Raw genomic sequence first — 22,904 nt, forward strand, 5'->3', positions numbered from 1 at the left:
CAATTCCGTTTCATATAAATTCCATGTTGTACGAGTCACTTAGTTTTTACAAATATGTGAGCCATTCACAGCCTGGCACACGTATTTGTAAAATCTAAGTGACTCGTACAACATGGAATTCATATAAAATGGAATTATCAACAGTGTTATAGGGGGGATCTACTGTATATACTGTATATAATGTAAAATTGCTTATATAAAATTAATATCTTAATTAATTTATTGAAAATATTTACTTGACACAACAACAACTTCACCCGCTTGAATTGGACTGGAAACTGGAGTTGAAGTTGTACTTGATATTGGTGGAGGTGATATTGCAAGTTGTTCTTTTTCTGAATGAATTTTTAAATTGCTGTAAAGAAAACTATAAATAATGAATTTTTTAAACTTCAAAAATATCTTTACATAAATATATATTCAAATCTACTAAATTTAAAAAATAATTACTACTTAGAATTATTATAATCTACAAACATTTATAATAAATTGAATTTGCAAAGTCCTGTGTTAGAAATAGCTATAGATCATACTAATTTCTCTAAAAATAATGAAAAATTTCATCAACAATAAATATAAATAAAACTCTTAGTAAATATTTTTGCTTTTTCCATTTATCGTTTGGGACAATTTATAGAAACAGGGCTTAAAAACTTAAACAATAAACTATAATATATACCCCAAAATAAAATTTTTTACATCTATAACAAAATTAAGATTGACTAAACTGTTTTGTATTTGGATTATGTATTCTATCCAAAATTCTATCATGTTAGGCCAGGAACACACATGCGTAAAATCTAATATAAAACAGAAAGCATAAAAATTTTTCTGAAATATTGGCTGAAAAATAACTGAAAAAAGAGTAGAGGATGTCTCTACTTTTTATGCACATAAAATTTTTATACCAAAATTCCTTCAAGAGAAGTCTTTTTTGTGACGTCATGTGTTTACTTTAAAGTTGTATATCAGTTTCTTTTAACAAAATCTTGATTTTGATTTGAGTACTATCAACTTTTCTTGATCAATCTGTATATGATCATAGAGTTTGCAAATATCTACAATTATTCACAAAATTTGAAGTAACAATAAATGTCTTCATATTTTGTCCTTTTCAACACCTCAGAAATACATCATCTTTAGGGCAGATTCAACCTTTTATTTGAGACTACTCATCTACCTAGATATGCAAAAACATTAAAAATTCCAGGGTGATGGCCTTGGAATTTTTAACATTTTTGCATCTAAAGAATCCTGCAAGTAAGATAAATCTAAATTTATCTTTCTTGCAAGATTTTTTAGATGCAAAAAGTTCTTATTAAGACAATTAAAAATATTATAAAAAAATTTAAATACTTTTGCTTTTCTACATCAGATTTTAAATATCTTTATGTTAAAAACAAGTAAAGAGAAATCCAAATTTCTTCATTTTTCATATTTTCTTCAATTTTATAACAGTTGGAGAGAAGATAAAATATTTATATTTGCCTCAGAAAACCAAAATAAAATACCATTATTAATATATTTATCTCTAAAAATTAAGAAAATAATCCTGATTTAAGAAAAAATATTCATTTCATATGGTCTCTTCAAAGTATCAGCAGTTAAATCATATTTTCCAAAAGATATTTTGTGAATTACATATAATCAAATTTAAGTTATTCTTAACAAACTATTTACTAGGACAAAAAGTAATATATTTTAAACAAAAATTAAAATTTATGCCATTTCATACACTTGAAGAAACATTAAAACTGATTTTTGCAAGTTTAATGTAGTTTTAAAAAACTGACATACAATATTTGTAAAAATATCTAAACACTATCACATACGTTGTCAATTACATAACATAATGCACTATTATAGTCACTTAATCATTCAAAGCATAGGAAAATTAGTTCAAATTTAATTACTTATTTTATCATTTAATTATTATTCACTATGTCATTACTTTCATAATGTTCAATTTTATATTCAGAACATTATATTTGTATTTATACAGTTAAAATATTTAATCTTTTAAACTGCAAATTTATCTTGAAAATTTTATTACATAACAAAATATTTTGTTTAACAACTTCCTAATATATCCTAATATACAAATAATCAAAGTTTAATAATTTATTGAATTGTCTTTCATATATGAAAATTATTAATTACTGATTTTTTAATTCAAAATTGTAATTGACATTTCTCAACACTAAATACATATACAATTTTGCAACTCACAATATACTGAGATGCATAAGACTACAATTTCAATTAGAAATATGAAAAAGAATTCTCTTTACTCAAAATTCAGAATACAGCTATTTTACAATAATAAAAAAGTAATTTTAAATTACCTGTTTAAAATAACATTTTGAGAGTAATTTGCTTCTTCTAATGATTCATTTGTAAGTTGCTTTTCATTATCTATCACTTTATCAGACAAATTATTATTAAATGATACTTTAGCTTCTTCTTTACGATCATCTACATGATTCCCTGAGGACTCTTTTGCTCGACTAGGAGGAGGTAATGGTGCTTTTGATTTCTTTTCTGCAACATTGAAATAGTAGTATTTATTTACATTTTTTTTAAATAGTTAAAAATGTATTATTTTTAAATCTTATGCTTTTATAACATAATATTCAGAGAATAATAAAATATAAATTAAACATAATATAATACATATAAGTTAAATAAAAACTTAATGTAAATAATTAGCATTAAAGTAATTCTTATTGTTTGTGTAAATTTTATTTGCAGTTAAATTATATATAGTCAAACTCCACTATTTTATTATTGGTTTATGCAAAGACCATATCATATGAAGTAATTTGCAATCCTGAGGACAAAGATAGGTATTTCAGTGTTAATGAGTTTGGTTAATATGGAATATTGATTAATATGTCATATAAAATGTGTCAAAGTCCTGTAAACTTAATCAGAACTGAATTGATTTATGCAAAAACCTCACACGACCAAATTTCCAATTTTTCAGGAAGCTCAATGTTTTATAAATTACTCAACAAACTCAGGCAAACTTTAATGCCCTCATCAAATATTACAACTGTCAAACATTATTCAGATAAATATGGAGATATTATGAAAATATAGAGAAAAGAACATTTTACTACATTATTCAAGAAAAAAGTGAAAACTGGTCATTTTGGACATGTGCTGTTTTTGTATATATGGATTCAATTATATTATGTTGTTTAATACAAATCACACTGATTACAGTTTCTCCAAAATCATAAGAGCTACATTACAACCACGAGAACTTTTTCAACTTTAATGTTGGTCATAATACATATGATGTCAACTTTTTTGCTGTTATTTACAGTGCAGACATATGCCACACCAATGATTATAGTTTCTCTTATAAGCATTGTATTCTGACAACATTGAATGATTAATTAAGACCAGGGATGTCCAACCCACAGCCCATTTAATATTTTTATGCAGCCCACTGCACCCTAAATTTTTTAAGGTACATTTTCATTTATTTTGGTAAAGTTTGCCGTAAAACTTATTTTCGTTTCACTAGATACATTTTGATGTCATAACGATGTATTGGTGTCAGAAACTGTTTTATTTAGAAAACTGTTATGTATGTGGAGTAGTGTATACTGTTATAAACAGTTCTTTTCATCCATTAAAAACATCAAAACTGTTGAAAGAAATAGGTTGAATGATTCCCATTTAATTAATGTTTTTAGAATTAAGACTAGTATCATTAAAGCAGATATTGACAATATTATATAATTCGATGTCAAAAATTGCATTGAATTTGTTTTTATTTTGTGTGAGTATAATTTCTTTTTTTACTGTCAGTAATACAATATTTTTTTGTAATAATACATATTTGTTATTAAAATTTGATATTCACATTTCGCACTTTTTAAAAGTGTATATTTATATAAAGTACCTTCGTGGCCCACTAAATATATGTAAATTTCAAATTTGGCCCATTAGGAAAAAAGGTTGGACAATCCTGGTTAAGACAGTTGACATGTGCATTGGAAATAAAGTTTTTTTTTTTTTAACTCTTTCCAACCTATGGATACTAAGATGGTCTTGTTTAGCAATTCCATTATGGATTTTGGCCAGGTGCACAATTGGGCAGCCAGATAGTGAGAATCAGAGCTCAACCTATCTAGAATAGTCCATCCTCAAAATATTCCTGGGTTTTCAAATCCACCATATTCATTTCCAATTCCCCACAGCAGCATGCTAACAATAACCTGTCATCCAATCATCAAATTTTTTTAATATTAAAAACAAACTGTTTCCATTATCCAACAATGAATTATTTTTAAATTTGTAGTTTTATGCATATCTAGCTCAGATTTATTGGCAGCTAGGTCAGCCTGTTATATCCAGTAGTTTTAATTGTGATTCTACCAATTCTAACCCATGTCAAAAAATGAGCATTGATTCTTTCTTCAAGCCACTATATCTCAACAATGCTTTTGTTTGGAGCAACACATGTTTAAAAATAGACAACAAAACTTAGTGAAATAACAGGGAGAAAATTTAGCTTTTGCCATTTGATAGTATGACTTAATTTTTGTAAAGTTTGCTAAATACAAACCTTGTTAATATAAAATGCCAGTTTTTAAGTCTCTTTACGCTTTATATTACAGGGTTTGATTGAAATTATAATTATTTAATATATTTTATCTTACATATAAAATTAGATGAACACACAATAATTTCAATATTCACCAGTTATGGGGCTTTTATTAACAGCAATTTCTTCTAAAGGTTCACTAAGATTAGACAGATTATCTTCTGCTACACTTTCTACACTTAAATGAGAGGAACGACATACACTTGCTCTGTAAGTATCCTAAAGTAAAACAGTTTAAAAAATAAATATTTTCTATAAAAAGAATGCTAAACATTACATCATAATTAAAATGAAATTTGTAAATATAATTAATTAAGTCATCCTAAGTTTTCTTTTATACTATTTTAAAGCTATATACTTTACCAAATAATTACCTAATAAAATGAAGAAATAATATGCTAAAAATATTTAAACTATTAAACAAAATATTATTATTATTAGTGTAACATTTTATCATATTTAATAAGGCTAAAAATTTGATAAAATTTTAACATTATTTTAAAATATTTTCTACACATTAGTAATAGAAAAGCTGTCATGTGTGCATATGCATGAATTTCTTATAACTCTTGCAGGTTTTGTCCAATCCAGATGAAATTTTGATTATATTTGTTTTATGTTCTGATGGAAAGTGTAGGTTACTTATTTTGCAGAAATATTAGCTATAGAATAAACATTTTATTGATTTTGGATTGATGATTGCACCTATGCTACAGTGATGTCATTTGTTCATGTTTGACAATGGAACTTCTCTTAAGTTGCATTTTTAAGTATTTTGTCAAATGGTGTATTTTAAACTTACTTCATTAAATTTAAAGTTTAAACTGTAAAAAAAAAAAAGCCACTTTATGTCACTTCTATAAGAAATTTTTTTAAAAATCTTTCCATAGTGACCATGTGACATTCTACTATCCAATCAAAAGCAGCAATCTGATGAGCCCATTATTTAGAAAGTGTTATTGTTCATCTAACTAACATATAATATGTACAGTACAATTCGTCTTTTTTTTTTTTATCAATGTAGAGTTAAAAAGACTCACTATTTTGTCAAAAAAATCAAACATAAAAAAAAAATGCCTAGGGGAAAGAGTAAGAGTAAAATTGGCCTACTCTATGTTGCTTTATCCTATTCAAGAAACCAGAACAATATTGAGATGTCTATTACTAAAAGAAGAAAGCAAGGAAACCTTTTAAAAGACAGTAGTGTGTTTACTCAGAATGTAGTGTATAAAAAACTTTTGTAAAGAAAAATTTTAATACATTTTTAGTATAAAAGTCATCATCTGTTTATGTAAACGAATACTCTATAACTTCTATTTTTGTCCACTCCAGGTGAAATTTTGTTTTGTTACAACAGATAGTATAAACTATTTAATTTGTAGAAATATTAGCAACTCTTCTTGAATTTCTTGAAATCTCTACTCTTCTCATAAAAAGTATTCTGTCATGCTTGACGAGAATTTCTAGTATTAACATATTATTCAAATCAGTTTGAAGAATTTATAACAATGTATAAATATACTGTAACTGTAAATTTATATAAAACAGGTATAAATACTTTAATATATATATTTAATAAAACAGGTAATAAATAAAAATAGAAGACTGAAAAAATTATTTAAACTTATTGAATTTAAAATTATTTTGTTTTTTAAATTAATACAATTGGTAAAATGAAAGAAATAAGAACAAACATTTTGTGCTTCATCACTGTCTTCAGTTACTTCTTCTACAACTTCAGCTTTATATTCACTTATCAAATCACAAATTGATTTACGATCTACAGGTGATGACTGGAGAAAAGGATGCTACAAAGAAAAATTCATATTATACTTAAAATCATATATTGTAAACTTAACACTAAAACAGAGTCTAGCATTTAACTAATAAAAAAAAATATATAAACAAAGTTTTATTAATGTAATAACTTATATATAAATAGTATTTTTTATTGTATTCTTTTCCATAGAAAGAAAACAAGTCCATTATCAATTTAAAATATATATTATCATCATATGTAAAATTATAGCTCTCTTTACAGTTTTTAACATTTTATTTGATAAATCAAATTTATTTAATTTTTTTAAATAAAAATTACTATGGATATAAATAATGCTTGCCCAAAAGAAATATTATTTTATAAATAGTTTAAGAAACAGATAAAAAATTTTTATAAATAAATAATTAAGTAAATAAATAATAAAGATTCAAAATAAAATATTGTTTTATTTAATTCTAATTCACAATTACTTTATCACTTCCTAAAGATAAGCAGTTGAAATATACAATGATTTATTGACATTAGAACCCCAATTATCCAAAGTAATATGGACCAATGTTACCTCAAATAACATAAACTTGGATAAAATGGATAGCCCTGATTATTTCAGATTAAAAATTAAAAAATATAAGTTTTATATGGTAGCACTTTTAAGTCTCTTTTTATATCTTTAGTGAGTTTAATCACATAAATAATAATAATATTTTTTACATCATTTATTATACAGCTGATACATAAAATAGTTTAAGAAAAATTCAGCAATGAATTGCTTAACTTTCCCAGCATCAACATTTAAAACTGCATGTAGTACTATCTGTTATGATACTTTATAAAAAAACTTTTTACATAATTAATTATTATAAAATGGCAAAAAGCTTAATTTTGTGAGTAGGGATGTTTTATAAAAAATTAATGCTAAAGCCCTCAGGGACATATAGTACTAACCTTCAGAATCACGTTTGAGATAATTGAGTTTGAATGTTTGAAAAAATCCTAAAATTGTATGAGTAAGTGTGTGTTAATATTTTTGCTCTCCAAACATTGCCTGTAGATGTTGCTATCATCTCAACATTTTGGGTTTTTTCATTTTAGGATTTTTATCAAACATTCAAACTCAATTACCTCATAAACATGATTCTGAGAATTAGCACTTTAGGTCCTCAAGAGCTTCATATAAAAAAAGTAGTGTATTCACTTATAGGTAGGCCTCGGATAATACAGAACCTTGGTTAATTGGAGTTCAGATAATCAGGATTCTATTATATTATTAATTAACACTAATTTATTCAACATATAATTAAAAGTAAGAAATTCCAAAAATTTAATCTATTGTATTGCAAGCAAATAACAATTAAAATGATAAATATTTAATATTTAAAGCATTGATTGATATATAATGATAGCTGATAACAACTACAGATTATCAATCATTGGTGAGAAAAGATGGTATTTAAAAATGTCTATTTACATGAAGATAATGATAACTATAACCAAAACACTAATTATAATAAGCAGGAGTATATTTTAACTTATAAATTTTAGAACATTCTAATTCTGATAACAATGTCCATTAATAAAAAATAAACAAATTCTACTTAAAAAGTTTGAAAATAAATAAATAAAAAATAATAACTAATTTTCTTTATAAGAGAGCATCAAATAATGAGCTAATAATTGATTTATTGAAATTTTAATTATAAACTATTTTGTATTTTAGTAAGAATATTTATGAATAAGAAACTTAAATACATGATAGTATGGTACTGATATATACTATATATTACTCCATTATTTAATATTTAATTTAAAATATTACCTTTAGGAGTTCATCTGCTGTTGGTCTTTGTTGAGGATCTTTCGTCAAACAGAGATTAACAAAATTGTTGAATTCTTTAGTCCTATTAAAAATATATAATAAAATGTAAAAATAAATTTTAGATAATTGATAAATATAATTCTAATTCAAATAAATTATATATAAAAATAAACTTTTCATTATTTCACCTATACTAATATTATAAAGAGGTAAAGTTTGTAAGTTTGGATGTAGTAGATAATCTCCAAAACTACTCATCCAATTTCAAAAATTCTTTCACCAATATTTAGAATGGACCTTTATGGTGGACATAGGCTGTATATTATTACATTAAACATTCATATAAATTAAAAGATATCATCTAGGTAAGCGTTATATTTTTGGTGTCAACGGGTGGCGAGGGGCAAGACTATTGGCCTACTCTATGTTGCTTTATTCTATTCAAGAAACCAGAACAATATTGTACTTGTGAGTGGACAAAAATAGAAGTTATAGAGAATTCACTTACATACACATAAACAGATGATGACTTTTATACTAAAAATGTATTAAAATTTTTCTTTATGAAATTTTTTTATACACTACATTCTGAGTAAACACACTATTGTCTTTTAACAGGTTTCCTTGCTTTCTTCCATTAGTAATAGACATCTCAATATTGTTCTGGTTTCTTGACATATACGAGATAGATAACCGTGCAGTGAAGTCGCGTGGTCGGCGAGATATGCAGTGCACATGTCCGAACTTGTGATATATAAAATTATGTCCTGAGTGATTCATCATTGCCCAGAGCAAACTGCTGAACCTAAAGAGGTGAAATTTGGTACACAGTTACGGTATGTCGTAAAAATGCATACTAAGAAGAGATTTTTCGAAATTCCCTGTGGGGGAGAGGGAGAGGATTAACCTTTTGCCCTTGAAAGTACTGAATGATTGGTAACACCCATTGTTAAGCAAAACTTTGAAGGTACCGATTCATTGTTACCCTAGTAAAAATTGATTTTTGTAAAATTTATTAACAACAGATGTCAGCACTTGGCAGCAGTGTCTTGTCTATCGTCTGTTTCGCATATTTTTCCCCAGGTGGTGTTTTGTTGACTTAAAAATTTTAATTAATGCTTTTTTTTTCTTAATTTATTTTTCTGATAATTTTTTATTTCATTTTTAGAATATTCATGCAATAATATTACTTTAATAAGTTCATTTATGCTATAATAAGTCAACATGTTATAAATATTCAAGTTGTGACCTTCAGTTCTGACATTTTATATATTTTTTTTATTTTAATCTAAAATATCAGCAAAATTTGCATGTATTACTACTGGTAAATCATATGTTTTTTACAAAAATTTATATTCTTATTCGATATGAAGTGAATAAAGTATATTAGTTCATTATATTAGTTGATAGCATAATAAAGTTTTGATTTCAAACAAATGTTTGATATAATGTGCGATAATTTCACAACAAATAAACGTACATGCATAAGTGTTATATAGAGTTGTACAGAACAATATTCTATGTCTCTCTGGCTCATTGCCAGCAAAAAACAAACTAAACAATGTTAATTTTGACAAAATGTTACAAGTTATCAAGTTTAAATGTCAGTTCTGATATATATTACTTTTTTCTTATAAATTTTTCTAATAAAATGTATTGAAAAATATTGTATTTAAAACTAAAGATAATAAATGTACGTAATTTTTTTCATATGAATATAATGATAATTTGATTTTTGGTGAATTTTTAAAATAATATTGCCTGACTGACCTATATTGTCTTCGGACAGTTTATAAAATTAACATAAACAAGATGGCAGTGGTAAAGGGTTAAGGCTTAACCTGAAGAACGTCTTCTACTGTACTATTTTAGATGTGATTTTTTGTTTTATAGTAATAACTAATGTTGAGAATCTTAGTGAAGTATCGAGGGAGAGTTATTTCTATCAATTTGCAAATTCCACGTGGGTGAAGCCACAGATAACAGCTAGTATTATACAGAATTATATAAAGTCAACTCAGATCCTGAATTAATTGTAAATATTTAGCATTTATCCTATATTTTTAAAATTTTATATACATTTTTATCTTTATTTTTCTTAAATAACTTCAAACTAGCCAATAATGATTTAGTTACAAGTATCACAACTATAATTTACACATACATTTTTTATCTTTTAAATTCATGAATAAATTAAATTTAATACCATTTTGATGGTTGTTCCAAAGATGGTGGATCAGATTTTTGTATCTTTAGAAGAACTCTCATGGGACTCATTTCATGATTAGGTGGTTCCATCTGAGCAAATTCAATTAAAGTTATACCTAAACTCCAAATATCAGCTTTATAGTCATAAGGATTATCTCGAAATGTTTCACATAATACTACTTCTGGTGCCATCCTAAATTAAATGTATAATTTTATTATCATGTAAGCAATTAATTATAAAATTAATTTTGATTTTAACATTAATAAACACAATAATTAACTTTTATTTTAATATAATAATAATATAATCATAACAACAAAATCATTTAACTGCAATATTTTTAAAAAACAAATTATGACAAACAAGAAAATGAAATATACTTTACATACATTTGTATTAAAATACTCTAAGACAGTGCTCTCAGATTAGTTGACATATCAATAGAAAACTGGTAATGTTTTTTTCAATATGCTAGGAAACAGTATCATATTTTTGCTATTTGAGTGTCAGATTATTATTTAACACTGTTTATTTCTGAAAACTCTGTAAACCAGCTGATGTGTCTCAGCCTGACTTAAGTCTGCAGACCATCACTTTTAGCATTACTCCATGATATGATTATATATATATATACACACACAGTAGAGCATTGTTTATCCAAAAGTCGGTCAACTGAAATGTCAGTTAACCAAAAGTGTTCCAGTTGGAAATTTAAATTTCCACTAGTGCTGTGGCACTGCAACCTTTGGCTATGTTTTGGGCTACTCCAATATTTTTTTGGTGGTGTGTGTTTTAGCTGGCAACACTGGCACTTTTGTGTAATGTTTTTCTGAGGATTGTGTGTCGTGCTGAATCGAACATTTTTGATATTAAAATACTTCTAAAATATTTTTTTTTGTTTTTATATTTTTCAATATATTTATTTTGTTTGTAAAAAATAAAGAAATAATTTTTAACGATACAATAGCCACATTATTATTATTACAAAAATTTTTGTTAGGCTTAACATCGACAAAAATTCAACACAAAGTGACACACAATGGAAAAAATTTCAACATGGGATAGGTTAATATATTTTTTGTACATAATTGGTTATCTGAAAAATAAGTTATCTGAACAACCCCAGTCCCCAATTGATTCAGTTAAATGACACTCTACTGTATATAGACTTGTAGACTGATTATAACTGTTGCTGTTCTTAATTTTTGAATACTTTTAACTTTTAAATTATGCCTTTTTCTATTTGGTACAATATAATCCAAAATGTTTATATATATATATATATATATCTCAAATGTTGAGATATATATATATATATATATATATCTCAACATTTGCCTCTTTATTATATATCTCAAAATTATGCCTCTTTCTATTTGTACCAAATAGAAAGAGGCATAATTTAAAAGTATTCAAAAAATAAGAACAGTAGCAGTAAGGTCTCTGAAATTAAATGTTTGAAGTGAAATCTCTTAACTATTGTTTAAATTACATTCTGGTAAAACATTCATAAAGAATAACATTCAAACATTAAAATATGAAACTTATCATTCTTCTAAATTATTCTAGTTCTGATAAAATTGCATGAATGCATTATAACTCATTATAAATCTTTTCTCATATTTTATTTCAAACTATACACAAAAAAGACAGTCATAAACTCTTTGTGACATTATCAATAATTTTACTTTTTTTATGATATTACAGTACTTAAAAATTTTAACATAACATTAAAATAAATAATTACTTAATAATGATAAAATGAAAGAAGGAAAGACAAATTCAGACACATTCACTTAAATTACTCATAGTATTATGTAAAATGTCATATGCTAAAATTTGAATTTTTTTAAGAATCATTAAAAAGAACATTCATCTTTCATTTTATCTAATATTTGACAAAATAATGTTAAATTTTTAACTATTCATGCTTATTATTGATATAATAAGTGTTACATAAATCATTACTTATTAATAAATCCCTGATTTATGTAAAATGAAATGACAAGAACTAATTATCTTTTTAATATTTTTCTTTCTTAGTATTGCATTTTAAAATGCTATTGTACAAAAGTGCAAACTCATTCTAACTTTTTGAAATTTTTTCAGTTTTGTTGAAATTGCAAAAATAATAAATATAAATAAATAAATAAATATATATATATATGTATATATATAAAACTGCTGTATAAAATTCAAGGAAAACCCTCTGCCTCTTCCAACATCAGAGATAATTAAAGAACATCCAAAAAAGTTTTTTTTTTTTTTTTGTTTATATAATAATCTATAATAATCTTGACACACTATTCTTTTGAGGGAGCTAATGCTATAGAAAATTTATTAAATTCATCCTTATATTATTTAGATAAACCTTTTATATATGGGAAACAAAAACATTGAAAAGATTGTGGTTTTGTTTTAACTTTAAATCTATGTGAAACATACTTATCACACCATTTTTTTAAAAGTTTTCTAGGTTATCCATTTAACAAATATTTCTTAAATATCTGCTCTATATCTTTTCTTTAATGTTGTATTGTGACAATGTTTTCTTTATTTCCATTATAAATATAATTTCTTTACTTGTTAAAGGTTAAAGGTATGCTTTATAACTAATAGATGTTTTTAACATTACATAATTTTTTATACTTAAGGAATTGATATTTTTTATCTACTCTTCTAATCGTTATATCTAAATAATGTAAGGATGAATTTAATAAATTTTCTGTAGCATTTACTCCCTTTCAAAAGAATAGAGTATCAAGATTATTAACAGAAAATGAAGAAAAGAAACTTAAAACAGCTGGAATAGTTTACAAGATATTTTTACTTGTGATAAAACAAGCATCAAGCAGCTGTAAGATTAAGAGTTATGATGTTACCATGGTATTTAATTGTAGTGAAACAAATATCAAAAATATTATAATTTTGTATACTGTTAAAAGAAAACTTAAAGAACATTTTGCAGTAATAAAGAATGAAAAATGTAAGTAACAACATTAACATCAATGCATGTTGGAATAGAATTGTAAACTATAAATAAACTTTATGCGGATAGAATTGTATAATCATCACTAAAGAGACCAAAGCACTGTCAATTTGGAAAAATGCATTTGGTATATATAGGTAACTTAAAATTTATATTTAATGTTTAATAATTAAAATAACCTTGTCCTGTTTTAAATCTTCTTTGGATATTCTTTAATTATCTCTGAAGTCAGATGAGGCAGAGATTTTTTCTGAAATTTTATACAGTTTCTTAATAAAATAAATTCTGACCACCTCATTGTAAACCTTTTTTAAAATTATTATTTTTTTAATATATATATATACACAGGGTGTTCGGAAATTCCCATTACAAACTTCTAGGACTTGTAGAGAAGAGTGAGTACATAATATTTTGATTAGGAACCCATGTCTGGAAACGTACCATTCCGTCCTATGATAGTTTCAAATCAGATATTTAACTCTTCCACTTCTGCTGAGGGAAAGAGAAGTCTCAGAGTTGTTTGTCCTGATATGAAATAGGGTAGACAGGATAACATGTACTACATCATCCTGTCTACCCTATTGCATAACAGGACATGGGTTTCTAATCAAAGTGTTATGTACTCACTCCCCTCTACAAGTTCTAGAAGTTTGTAACGGGAATTTCTGAATACCCTGTATATGTAAAGGAAAGGAATAAACATTGAAAAATGTCACTCTTAGCCAATCAGAATCAAAATTTCATCTATGGTATGTGATCTATATTATACCAATCATATAAGTCTAATTCCATATTCCAGCAAACTAGAAGATCTGCCATTATTTTTCTCTTGCTTTGAAATTTAATTGATAAGTTTGAGTACTTACAGCACATTTTTATTTAAAAGTTTGTTGTAATCTGCATATACAGTAGAGCGTCATTTATCCGAATCAATTGGGGACTGAGGTTGTTCGGATAACTTATTTTTCGGATAACCGATTATGTACAAAAAAATATATTAACCTATCCCATGTTGAAATTTTTCTCTGTTGCATGTCGCTTCGCATTGAATTTTCATTGATGTTAAGTCTAAACGTAAATTTTTTAAAATAATAATTGTGGCTATTGTATTGTTAAAAATTATTTCTTTATTTTTTACAAACAAAATAAATATATTGAAAAATATAAAAACATAAAAATTTATACTTTAGAAGTTAATCTAATATCAAAAACTTGTAAAGGTTCAACCTTCTTGTCACATATTCAAGAAGGTTGAAAAACACTGCTCTAATCCAACTTCAATACCACCTCATAGCAGCAACAGAACATTAAAATTCACGCAAAACAAAAATTGATGACATGTGATTGAAATATATCCACATTAATTATTTATCAGAAATTTATTATTTATTACTGGTCAAAGACCAACTTCAGCATCATCCCTTAACTGGCAAAATAACTTGAAAATCTGCACAATATTTAAATTTTAGATGTATGGTCAAATTGTTCCTAAGTCTGAAAGTTTGTAAGTAGAGGAGCTTCTGTAATGTAAAATTTTTAGTACAATTATTAAAATAAAGCATCCTACTTTAAACAACATTTAATAATTATTTGTTGTGGATAGTAATCTCATGTTATATAGCATTATTTAACAAGTGTAAATAAATAAACTAATTATAATACTTACCAATAAGGTGTACCAATAAAAGAATCTCGTTTTTGTAATGTTTGTTTGTTTTTAGCAGATACTCCAAAATCAGCTACAAAATTATTAAAGTAATATTTATCATCATCAAACATTTGCTTTAAAGTAAAAAGTTTTAAATCAAATAATTAACTGTCTACCAAATTTATCAAATTATGTATTTTTTTTAATTAGTATTTGAAAATAAAAACAATTCTTAAATTGAAGTTAAAATCTTCTTAGTGTAAAGAATTAAATGTTTACAAAATTTATATGATTATATCTTTAAAATTAATGTATCTTAAAATTTGATCAAATTCCTTTGGAATAATATTTAAATTAAATATACAAGATTAAAATATAAAATTATTAAACTATATAAAATCATGATTAGCATAAATTAATAGGAATTCTGAATATAAAATTTCTACAAAACTAACTCAAATAAAATACAAGTTATGTAAATAAACAGCATATGTTCCTTAAATACAAAGACAAGTAATAATTACTGTTGTAAGTTGTAAGAAAAAGAATTAATTAAACTTGTAAATATATATTTTAATTTATTGCAAATTTATGGCAAGATATACACTGTTATATAAATGTGTTAATTATTTTTCTTCTATACCAGTGGTTCCCATTTGATAGTTTACATGGATTCATACTAAAAATTCTGTAATGTTGCCAAACACAATTTAGCAATAAACTGTTTTCAGAAAAAAGTTTAGACATATAATTAAATTTACATTACATTAAAAGTTCTTCCTAGCATCCTAACATATTTTATTGATAATGAATAATTAATGCATGACAGAAATTATGAAATAAATATGTTGGAGACAATATACTTATTTTTAATTCTTAAAGAGAGACTTTTTGTAAGAAAATGGTGAATTATTTATATAGAATAGTACTGACACACATTCACTAAGTTATACTAATTAATTAAAGCACTGTCTGTCTGTATCATTATCAAAAGTACTCATAATTATATATATATAATTTGAAAATTAAAATAAATTAAATGATGTTAAATAATGAAAAACTCAAAAAAAATTTGTAAAATTTTGCTTGAGTGTTCTTAATAATTTTAACACCATAAAGAATTTAAATGCTTTGATAAATAAGATAATTGCTTANTATTTTTTTAATATATATATACACAGGGTGTTCGGAAATTCCCATTACAAACTTCTAGGACTTGTAGAGAAGAGTGAGTACATAATATTTTGATTAGGAACCCATGTCTGGAAACGTACCATTCCGTCCTATGATAGTTTCAAATCAGATATTTAACTCTTCCACTTCTGCTGAGGGAAAGAGAAGTCTCAGAGTTGTTTGTCCTGATATGAAATAGGGTAGACAGGATAACATGTACTACATCATCCTGTCTACCCTATTGCATAACAGGACATGGGTTTCTAATCAAAGTGTTATGTACTCACTCCCCTCTACAAGTTCTAGAAGTTTGTAACGGGAATTTCTGAATACCCTGTATATGTAAAGGAAAGGAATAAACATTGAAAAATGTCACTCTTAGCCAATCAGAATCAAAATTTCATCTATGGTATGTGATCTATATTATACCAATCATATAAGTCTAATTCCATATTCCAGCAAACTAGAAGATCTGCCATTATTTTTCTCTTGCTTTGAAATTTAATTGATAAGTTTGAGTACTTACAGCACATTTTTATTTAAAAGTTTGTTGTAATCTGCATATACAGTAGAGCGTCATTTATCCGAATCAATTGGGGACTGAGGTTGTTCGGATAACTTATTTTTCGGATAACCGATTATGTACAAAAAAATATATTAACCTATCCCATGTTGAAATTTTTCTCTGTTGCATGTCGCTTCGCATTGAATTTTCATTGATGTTAAGTCTAAACGTAAATTTTTTAAAATAATAATTGTGGCTATTGTATTGTTAAAAATTATTTCTTTATTTTTTACAAACAAAATAAATATATTGAAAAATATAAAAACATAAAAATTTATACTTTAGAAGTTAATCTAATATCAAAAACTTGTAAAGGTTCAACCTTCTTGTCACATATTCAAGAAGGTTGAAAAACACTGCTCTAATCCAACTTCAATACCACCTCATAGCAGCAACAGAACATTAAAATTCACGCAAAACAAAAATTGATGACATGTGATTGAAATATATCCACATTAATTATTTATCAGAAATTTATTATTTATTACTGGTCAAAGACCAACTTCAGCATCATCCCTTAACTGGCAAAATAACTTGAAAATCTGCACAATATTTAAATTTTAGATGTATGGTCAAATTGTTCCTAAGTCTGAAAGTTTGTAAGTAGAGGAGCTTCTGTAATGTAAAATTTTTAGTACAATTATTAAAATAAAGCATCCTACTTTAAACAACATTTAATAATTATTTGTTGTGGATAGTAATCTCATGTTATATAGCATTATTTAACAAGTGTAAATAAATAAACTAATTATAATACTTACCAATAAGGTGTACCAATAAAAGAATCTCGTTTTTGTAATGTTTGTTTGTTTTTAGCAGATACTCCAAAATCAGCTACAAAATTATTAAAGTAATATTTATCATCATCAAACATTTGCTTTAAAGTAAAAAGTTTTAAATCAAATAATTAACTGTTTACCAAATTTATCAAATTATGTATTTTTTTTAATTAGTATTTGAAAATAAAAACAATTCTTAAATTGAAGTTAAAATCTTCTTAGTGTAAAGAATTAAATGTTTACAAAATTTATATGATTATATCTTTAAAATTAATGTATCACAAAAATTTTTGTTAGGCTTAACATCGACAAAAATTCAACACAAAGTGACACACAATGGAAAAAATTTCAACATGGGATAGGTTAATATATTTTTTGTACATAATTGGTTATCTGAAAAATAAGTTATCTGAACAACCCCAGTCCCCAATTGATTCAGATAAACGNGAATTAATTAAACTTGTAAATATATATTTTAATTTATTGCAAATTTATGGCAAGATATACACTGTTATATAAATGTGTTAATTATTTTTCTTCTATACCAGTGGTTCCCATTTGATAGTTTACATGGATTCATACTAAAAATTCTGTAATGTTGCCAAACACAATTTAGCAATAAACTGTTTTCAGAAAAAAGTTTAGACATATAATTAAATTTACATTACATTAAAAGTTCTTCCTAGCATCCTAACATATTTTATTGATAATGAATAATTAATGCATGACAGAAATTATGAAATAAATATGTTGGAGACAATATACTTATTTTTAATTCTTAAAGAGAGACTTTTTGTAAGAAAATGGTGAATTATTTATATAGAATAGTACTGACACACATTCACTAAGTTATACTAATTAATTAAAGCACTGTCTGTCTGTATCATTATCAAAAGTACTCATAATTATATATATATAATTTGAAAATTAAAATAAATTAAATGATGTTAAATAATGAAAAACTCAAAAAAAATTTGTAAAATTTTGCTTGAGTGTTCTTAATAATTTTAACACCATAAAGAATTTAAATGCTTTGATAAATAAGATAATTGCTTATATATTTGGATGTAAATTTTCCAAATCTTAACAAATACTAGTAGAAATTTTTCAAAAACAAAACACATGAATTATTCTATGATGATAATATTAAAAACAAAATTTTTATATCAAGTAAGTTCACATAAGTGGGTTTTGAATATGAATTTTATGTTTAAAGTAATTTATGAAACAAAAAAGATTAGGAATCACTGTTTTATACAATTAACAAATATATATTATTCCTATTTAGAAATTTTTTTTATTTGCATTATATTTATACAAATTTTATATTCAAAATACGATAAATAAATTATAAAAGTAAGATAATCATATTTTATATATAATTTAAGAATTTTGTATTAATATCTCATATATTAATTTTATATTTTAAATATTCTTCAAAGAAATTCAATCTAATATAAAGTTTGTTTTATATACTCAAATCCTTTTGTAAAAAATTGCTTAAATCCTATAAATTTCAAATATATTTAACTCTTACAATTTAAAATTATTGAGCTTGTTACAAAAAATTTTATTTCAAACATATCTGATGTAGTAAAACATAAAAATGTAAATGTTTTACTACAGATAAATATTTATAATCTGTTTACATTCAAAGTAACTGTAATTAGCATCTTTTATTTTGATTTTTTTTAAATTATTTGAGTTAATACAAGAAAATATTAATTTTATATTATTTTTCCTTTTTTTGAAATAATTATAATAAGTAATACTTTAGAATTAAATACAATAGAAGTTCATTAATCCAGCATCCAATAATCCAAAATGTCTGGTAATCTGGCACACTCTACAAGTAACTGATAATATAATCTGACTACTGAATGAAGCAGTTCTATCAACATTGTCTCAAGAATAATTAAAAGGGCCTCTCAATGTAATTAGGTTAAACTATACATAATCTACACTATAATGCACTGAACAAACTTTACTTCATTAGAACTAGCACATTTTTCATTTAGTAAAATGCACAACTAATGTATTTTCCTTTCCTTGTAAAGTGAGGAGAGCATACACAAAAACAAGTTTCTCATACTTGGAGCATGTATACAATGTATGTCTGGTAAATAAATATTACAGTATATGAACACAAACCATTGTAAATGTTGATTTTGTGTAATAACATGTTCATTAACATTTTTACAGATTTTTCACTCTTAACACAGTTTAGTCATGCCCTGTCTCATCTTCAGACTGAATAAAGAGCATTCATAAAGAAATCAGAAGCATACAGAAGTATGCACTGGTACAAAATGTACAGCAATTCTGCAACATTCAGACTATAAATTATTGAATTTTGTGCAAATGCAAATACATCTGTAATCCAGCATCTTCAATAATCCAATATTATTCTGGTAACCATGTGCTGGATTAATAAAACTTCTATTGAATTGAAGTAATTAATTAAAAACGAATTAAAAAAAGAAACTTTTTTTATTTATGTAATAATTTTGTCCCCAATTTTTATCTCAAAGAATTATTCTATCAATAAAAACTAAAATAACAACAACTGTAATACCAAGTTTAACTTCTCCATCAAGTGTTAGAAGCACATTTCCTGCTTTCAAATCCCTATGAATTACACGATTTTTATGAAGATATGATAAACCTTGACAAATTTCATGACACAGATACTGAATTTGTTTCTCTGTTAAAGGCTTTTCAAGATCAATCATTATGCTATCTACTGCACCCACTTCACAAAATTCAATCAACATCTACAAATAAAAAGATTTTAAATTAAACATATTATACAAAAATTGTTATATTTAAGAATTATTTTAATACAAAAATAAATTTATAACTTTGTTCATAATTATAAATTAGAATGCTATAACTTTAACAAACTTAAAAAATAATACTTTAATAATTAATAGTCAAATTATGAAAATTTTAACATTTTCCCACAAACATATTACTGAATGCATTTTGGATTATGAACATTAATACTTAATACTGCTTTACTGTCAACATATTTATTAGTAATTTCTTATTATGATTATTTAATTTTTCTTTTAATTATACTTAAACTAAATTTATTATCATTACTTTAATCTTATTTAGTTTTTAATTTAATTAAATAATAAAAAAGATCAAAATATCAATTTATGAATTTATCCCAACTAACACTATATTAAAAATATATTATTATTATTATTAATTAAACAAAATTTAATAATGAACCTGCTGAATAAAAAAAAATATTAAATATAACTAGATATATAAAATTCAACTAATACTGTTAATAACCTTGAAAAACTATATAAATAATTACATAAATGAAAGATCTTTTCAATTCATTTATTACAGAATTTATAAAAATATAAAAACAACAAAAAGGAGATTTGTTTTTTAATCAAAACTAATTGCTGATTTATATTCTTATTTCATCAGCATCATTAAAGATATCTCTTTTACAGATATTAGAGATACTATCAAGTTTTCTCCTGTCATCTCACCTAGATTTTATCCATACTTATATGCTTAAAAATTTTATTTACTCCTTCCTTGATAGGTCTGATAGAAAATATAAAAGAAATATTGGCAGTCACACTATTGCATTCTTACTGTTTATAAAATGGAATAAGTAACATAAAATAAATTATTTTCATGATAAAGTTTTGCTTCAAAGTATCAAATAATGCTTTCTCCATTTTTTATTATTATTATTATAATGATTGATCTATTCTTTCTCTCACTACATTACTATGGTTTCTGTCATTTTGCATTATCGTCTCTATTCAGTTTATTTATTAGTTGGCTTCTTTTCAGTCTCAGCTCTCTGTATCTATACATAAATTTTCTACCATTCCATACTATATATATATATATATAGTACGGAATATGATAAAATAGTATATATATAAAAATGATAAAATATGTATATATATATACACATATTTTATCATTTTTATATAATATCAATACTTTATGCACTTTGTGTTAAAAGTAATATTAAAACAGAACAAATAAATAATTAAGTGTTTTACCCAATAGCAAGACATTTAATACTCTAACTTTTTGAACTAAATATACTTTATTTTCAAGAAGTTCAAACAAGTATTCATTATGAATGTTACAAATCTAAAAATTGCAAAATAAATTTGAAATATTTTTATTCTTTGATTTATCCTTTTTTTTTTAATATTCTTTATTTTAGTTTTGGTGTTGTTGAATTTATTTTAGTTTCTTAGAAGTTATAAAGTATGCTTTCTTTTCATTACTATTTCTTCCCAACTCAAATTTGTAATGCAATTAAAACTATTTTACTTGGAACAAAAACTCAAACTCTTGAGTTATATATTATCATCAGAAGTCAAGAGAAAATTCTTTCTTAAAAATGTTTTCTTTTGTTGATTTCTGATAATATATATTGATATATAATCGCTTGTGTTTTCTAAAAAATTCTCTCTATAAGAACAATAATTTAAAGTTGTATTTATATTTGGGGAGCTTCCTTAACTAGTTGTTTACAATGAATTCTTTATTTAGTTTTTTTAAACATAACAGGAAATCAAGACAAGTTTTTGTTTTTATTAGACTATGATTTTCAATATTGTATGCTTTAAGCTATATTTTTTTTCCTTCAAATTTATATACAGATCTTAGTTTCTCACATCACAAATGAGTCATAACTTCACTCACTTTATTCCATGTGGAAAAGAAATTTCAATTTTATAAACTATTTGAAATAAAGAGAAAACTTAAATAAGATTTTAAGAAATTACTATAAAAAAAAAATAGATAATGCTATCAACAAAAAAACAAAGTACAGTCGACCCCCCTATAATTACGGTCCCTATAGTTACGATTCCTATAAAACTACGAAAAAATTGCTACCGGTATCCGTAAAAAATAGTAAAAGTTCCCTATAAACACCTCAAACGTCATCGGGCAGCCGAACTACTTTCCCGCCGTCCGTAGCGCCACGCTACGGAGAGATTTCTATCGTCTGGACAGTATTATATAAATTATATATAAATTAGGTACTGTACATATAATTATATATTAATTATATATAAATTAGGTACTGTATATATAATTATATATTAACTTATTGTAACTTTGTTATAATTAAATATATAATTTCCGCCGTCTAGCGTGGCGCCACGCTACGGAGATTTTTACGCTAACTATCGTCTGTCAGTATGTAAATTAGGTACCGTAAGTCTAATACAGTACTGTAATTTTATACATTTCTTGTGAAAGAAACATTTCTTATTCAACGGCGATTAAAATTATTTATATTAATGATGTCTCCGAAGTTC

General features: G+C 24.7%; 1 protein-coding gene across 2 annotated transcripts in view; it reads right to left on the reverse strand.

The window, feature by feature from the left end:
• LOC111637365 (STE20-like serine/threonine-protein kinase) overlaps positions 1–22,904 on the reverse strand; it is a 73,237-nt gene that overhangs the window by 35,420 nt on the left and 14,913 nt on the right. Inside the window, exons 3-10 of one of the 2 annotated variants that reach the window (XM_023382838.1) lie at positions 20,156–20,354; positions 15,082–15,154; positions 10,424–10,618; positions 8,218–8,299; positions 6,316–6,429; positions 4,717–4,840; positions 2,346–2,541; positions 237–355 (exon numbers count right to left, since the gene is read on the reverse strand). In XM_023382838.1, coding sequence (XP_023238606.1) covers positions 237–355; positions 2,346–2,541; positions 4,717–4,840; positions 6,316–6,429; positions 8,218–8,299; positions 10,424–10,618; positions 15,082–15,154; positions 20,156–20,354 — 1,102 coding nt within the window. Of the gene's footprint in view, positions 1–236; positions 356–2,345; positions 2,542–4,716; positions 4,841–6,315; positions 6,430–8,217; positions 8,300–10,423; positions 10,619–15,081; positions 15,155–17,562; positions 17,636–20,155; positions 20,355–22,904 lie in introns of both variants that reach the window. The other variant, XM_023382837.1, reaches the window with a different exon arrangement.

Source organism: Centruroides sculpturatus, unplaced genomic scaffold (genome assembly GCF_000671375.1).
Source record: "Centruroides sculpturatus isolate CEXI.00-Female unplaced genomic scaffold, Cexi_2.0 scaffold1019, whole genome shotgun sequence".
Classification (NCBI taxonomy): domain Eukaryota; kingdom Metazoa; phylum Arthropoda; class Arachnida; order Scorpiones; family Buthidae; genus Centruroides; species Centruroides sculpturatus.